This window comes from Sinocyclocheilus anshuiensis, unplaced genomic scaffold (assembly GCF_001515605.1).
Source record: "Sinocyclocheilus anshuiensis isolate Anshui unplaced genomic scaffold, SAMN03320099.WGS_v1.1 scaffold261, whole genome shotgun sequence".
In the NCBI taxonomy this organism is placed as follows: domain Eukaryota; kingdom Metazoa; phylum Chordata; class Actinopteri; order Cypriniformes; family Cyprinidae; genus Sinocyclocheilus; species Sinocyclocheilus anshuiensis.
The window spans coordinates 225,137-230,442 of NW_015536515.1; the positions used below are offsets into that span (position 1 = coordinate 225,137).

Genomic DNA, 5,306 nt, shown 5'->3' on the forward strand with positions numbered 1-5,306 from the left:
TAAACACATTTCATTACACCAAATACACAAAATAATGTTCTTTTTAGCAACATCATATGACCCCTTTAAAAAGTCCAGTTTTCGTATCATAATTAAAACATTATTTAAAGATTATTAAAACATTTCTTACAAGATTCTATTAACTTGTTCACCCTAAATATAACATTTATTTTTATAATCTAATCACATTTTCTCTTAACATTATAAGAACGGATATTAAATAGCCTATTAATAATGTTATAAGAATGTTCCATTAACATTACTATAAGAACATTTTATCCTAACATATATATAATTTTGACAAAACATTGAAAGTTGTAAGAACGTTCCCTGTTAGCTGGAAAGGTGTGTGTCTGCGCAAAAACTGACGTTAAAAAGTAAATCCACCCCGAGAAACATTCACTGCAATAAAAAGAACGTTTTTGGAACTTTTCCTTTCAGTAATCACCACTATTTTATCTTGCACTAAATGATCAATTACAGCAGATCTCCCATGCAGCGGTACATTACCTTCACTACGTGTAGTTTGGGGAGGAGGTTGCAGTCTGCGAGCGTTAATTCATTGCCGTCCAAGTACTTGCGGTTGGAGCACTTCTCCTCCTCCGTACTATCGGCATCAATCTCGTCCGGCAGAGGGGAGTTCAGGAAGTTGTCCAGTTTCTTCAGAGCTTTAAGTAGCCCCTTCTCCAGACCTACACAGCCAAAAGTTTGATATGTGCTTGTGCTGAATGTTTTTATCTGAAGAAATAACAGCAGCTTTAAGTCAAGACAGTCCCTTTAAAGGCCTAGTGGAATGTGATGAGCTCTGGATAACATATGGCTCCATATTTCGCCATTGACAGCAGAGCATCCATAAAGAGCTGTAGAAAATCCTTGAACCTGTCTAATAAATCATAAAGCAGACGCTAAACTCACTTGCGTTGGCTCCTGGATTTGTGTTCTTGATGTAGGCTGAGAACTTTGCAAAGATGTCATTTCCAGCCGTGTTTGACTCCTTGTTCTTCGCAGCCAGTTTTGGATACCTTTGGACGTGAACGAAAAATAATGCTGTTCGCATTACATAAACAATCAATCCATCTGTGAACATCCTGTCAACCTACTTGGAAGGCGCTAGCATCTCTTCCAAGAATTCCTCGACTTTGTTGACATCTGTCCGTACTTCGCCATTGAAGGTAAGGAATGGTGGAGGAGTACCGGGAGCCAGATTATGAAGATCAGCTGGTTTCCTTGAAGAAAAATGGAAAACTTTAGATTTTTAATGCACGTTCACATCTGATTTTGATCATTACATAACAGCCATTTAAAGCCAATGAAAATGCTTGATAAGCACAGCTTTCTTTGCTGTGTTACACTCTAAAAAATGCTGGGTTAAATATAACCCAGTGCTGGGTTAAAAAGGGACAAACCCAGCTATTGGGTTGTTTTGACCCAACCGCTGGGTCAAAACAACCCAATAGCTGCGTTTGTCCCTTTTTAACCAGTGCTGGGTTATATTTAACCCAGCATTTTTTAGAGTGTAAAATGCTCCGTTTTCTTCAACAAAATATGGTTTATTATTTTTCTATGATGTTTGGGTGACCCGGACATGCTCTTGACAGGTGTCGTGACATTCACCCAATCTATCAGTCTTCGGCTTCTGTTTATAAGAGCCACATAAATCCATATTTAGCACGAAGCTAATCATTGGGTCACATAACAGCAAGATCTATGGAAATACACACAGTCTGTGGTGAAGATGATCAATAGCCCATCACTCTCCATACGGACCCAGCATTTTTTAGAGTGTAATGTATGAAACAAGACATTTAGGTGGGAGATATCTATCTAAAGCTAACAGACTTTAACTAAAAGCCACAGAATTTTCTAACAGCAACTCTAATGCCCAAAGCAGATTTTTAAATACATTTTCATTACCTTTTCAGGTCGACAGTGGTGACGTTGAACACGACTCCCTTCAGCCACAGGATCATAAAAAGCCTTTGAGAAAAAGGACAGTTTCCAATACTTTCTCCATCACTGCCAGCCTGAGGAACACAAACTGATAAATCAGTATACCAGACACAATGCATCTCATCATATAAGCACAATACCATGGTATCACCAGAGTATTTTAGTGCAGTCAGCATCTTGAAAATGCGAAAATGGAATAACTTATTTGTTGTAAATCAGCAATGTAAAAATTCATGCAGTGAATTATGACCTAAAATGTATATAATACACATTTTATAAATATCAAATATATAAATAAAATGTATATATAAAAACATTTGTTATATATACACACAATATATACTCCGTGTGTGTGTGTGTGTGTGTGTGTGTATACACAAAATATATATGTTTTTTTTTTTATTATTCAACTTAAGTTAAATATGTATAAGTAAATGTATTATTTTAGTGCAGGCAAGATGTTTGAAATGTTTAAAAAATGGATTGAATAAATGAATTATAACATTAAAAAATATATATATACACATTTTATGAATTAAGTATCAATATGTATATAACTCACAAACCCAGACATGCATGTCAGTATCATTATGAATGAATAAATGAATGATGCATTTATATAGCGCTTTATTGTGTATTTTTGTACACCCAAAGCACTTTACAATCATGTGGGGGGGTCTCTCCTCAACCACCACCAGTGTGCAGCATCCACTTGGATGATGCGACGGCAGCCACAGGACAACTGCGCCAGTGCGCTCACCACACACCAGCTACATTATATCATATCATATCATTAGGCCAAATGTGAGATTATTAAACCCCTGAAAGTCATTCAACATTCAGTGCATGATTTGTAATCTGCAATACAATAGTACACAATACAAAGAACCAATGGGGATTCAGTGCCAAATTTCCATATCTGAAATTAGGCATTCAAGCTATCCAATAGCATCCTTAACTGGGCCAGTAACCTGAACCAGACATCAGATCCGCGCTTGAGCTGAATTATGCATGGAAATTCCATTACCTGCCCCATTAGCCCACAGCAAAGGGGTTTGGGGTCATACTGTACCTGTCGACACAACTATGAGTTAGACATCATCCTCGCCACCTAAAATTAATGTGTTTAGCACTTAACTATGCTGGGATAAAATGCATAGAGGTTGGATTTCAAAGGGTCAAAAAAAAGCTTGATTGGCTCGGATTGAATGTCGTGAGTTATTGCTTATGTTACACCTTATGTTAAGACATTTGACATACTCAATCCACATTCCCATGGGGTAAAGTATATTCAGAGCAAGGACTAAAAATAATTGTATTATTTAAATGAGTTATTTAGGTTAAACAGATGTTCACAGCATGTGATTTATGACTCTCTGTGCATTGGATTGTTTTGTCCATGCAAAACTCTTGAAAAAAAAGGGTTCTTTATTGGAATCTATTCTGAATCTTTCCATTGCACAAAAGGTTCTTTGTAGTGGAAAAAGATTGTTAAAATATTCTTTACACTTAGAAAAAAGGGTTCTTTTAAGAACGGTTCACTGAAAAGTTCACTGAGGAACCCAAAATGGTTCTTCTATGGCATTTGCTTTGGAACATTTTTTTTCCTCTTCTATAGAGGACAAAAGAAGATATTTTGAAGAATGTTGGTAAGCAAACAGTTGACGGTAGCCATTGACTTCCATAGTATGATAAAGAATACTATGAAGGTTAATGGCTACCGGCAGCCGTTTGGTTGCAAACATTCTTCAAAATAAATTATTTTGTGTTCAACAGAAGAAAGAAACTCATACAAGGCTGAAACAAATGGAGGGTGAGTAAATGAATCATACATGTCTGTAACACAGTATGCAAAAGTTTAATACTAAAAGTTAGGGGCTGTCAAATCACTAACCCTAATTTTAAGCAACTTAGATGAGGTCATATATCAATAGTCAGCCAGAAGAAAACCCGTTTTCAAAAGTTTTTCAACCCCTGTCTCTAATTTACTGTCACTATTAGCTCTATTTATAACTTTGACGCCACATGCAAGAAATACAGTGTCTGACCTTCTGTGATTATGACAGTTCATTGATTTATAAAGGTTTTAAAATGTCTTCATCAACATTTCACCCTCATTCTTTCACCAGTTTCAGCTGTTAACGTTATCTAAACATCATCACATCTAAAAAACCCAATGCAAATGAACCACCGAAAGCAGCAGAAGAAATGAGACACTTGAACACAGAGGAATTAGAGCATGAGGTGTTGATAGAAAGGAAGAAATAATTCAAGAGCAACCCAACGTTTCTGCTTTGAAACTATCCCGGGCCAAATGCCCATCTTAACCTCAAACGAAACTGCTAAAACTGTCAGAAAGCTTTTAAAAGTAATGCCAGCATTGATTCCTGACTATTGACTAAACGTGCAACCTACAAGCACAGCCAGAGAGCTTAGACCCGCAGGTCATTAAAGCTTATCGTCATGCTTACCTTCACGAAAAGCTCGATATCAGGGTCTTTGTCCTCCCCATTTGAGGTCATATTGCTTAAACTCACTCAAATTCAGAAGCCGATGGAGAATTATGAATATGTAATCTCTTTTCCTTGGATGTGGGAGTCTTTTATGTGTCCGGCGGGGTGTTGTGATGGTCTCGGCGCTGTAACAGGTCGGTGGAGGTGCAGTGCTTGTTTTGATTTGGCCCCTGCGGTCAGCTGTCAGTGAGAGCCGCTCCAACTGTCACAGGAGGGCCAAAAATAGCTCCCACGCAGCGCAGGAGTAAAAGGGAGGAGTTCAGTGTCACCTACACCAGCTCAGTGTCGCTGGGGTCCTTTATAGAAATATGATGAATCATATTTCACTCCTTCCTGTCAAAACCTGAGTCACGAATCACTGACCTCTCACAGCACTGGTGCGAAAATCTAAACCGGGTTTAGTAGTCATACAAAAATGTTCTTTTCCTTACTAACGTCACCTTTTTGTCTCATTACCTTCGAATCAGATCAGAATCAGACAGATGTGGCGTACAGTAAATAACACATTTAATGGGGTCACTGTCTCTCAGGCCCCGGTTCCTGCCAGTCGGGCTTCATAATCAGCTGGCGGTTCAGTTTAGGAGGGTTATGGGTAAACTATTCCAGTAAGTTCTCGCTAAATATAGAGTCGTAGACTCCCTGAACACTCATTTACACATGATTACTGACCTCAGGACTGTGCAGTAACAGTCACACACTAAACTGCTGCTCTGTATTGAACAACAACTAAGCAGATAAGTATTTGTGGTACGTCACATTAGATTAGGTGCATGTAATAAGATTTATATATACACATGAACATTTAAAAGTTTGGTGTCATTAAACATATATATATATATATAT

At 37.7% G+C, this 5,306-nt stretch overlaps 1 protein-coding gene across 1 annotated transcript in view; it reads right to left on the reverse strand.

Moving 5' to 3' along the window:
- The window catches only part of LOC107693078 (chloride intracellular channel protein 5-like), a 13,013-nt gene extending 8,363 nt beyond the window's left edge, over window positions 1–4,650 (reverse strand). The window contains exons 1-5 of the mRNA XM_016492326.1: window positions 4,422–4,650; window positions 1,915–2,024; window positions 1,101–1,226; window positions 916–1,022; window positions 511–692 (exon numbers count right to left, since the gene is read on the reverse strand). Coding sequence (XP_016347812.1) covers window positions 511–692; window positions 916–1,022; window positions 1,101–1,226; window positions 1,915–2,024; window positions 4,422–4,472 — 576 coding nt within the window. The 5' untranslated portion in view covers window positions 4,473–4,650. The remainder of the gene's footprint in view (window positions 1–510; window positions 693–915; window positions 1,023–1,100; window positions 1,227–1,914; window positions 2,025–4,421) is intronic.
- Window positions 4,651–5,306: the final 656 nt, after the last annotated feature.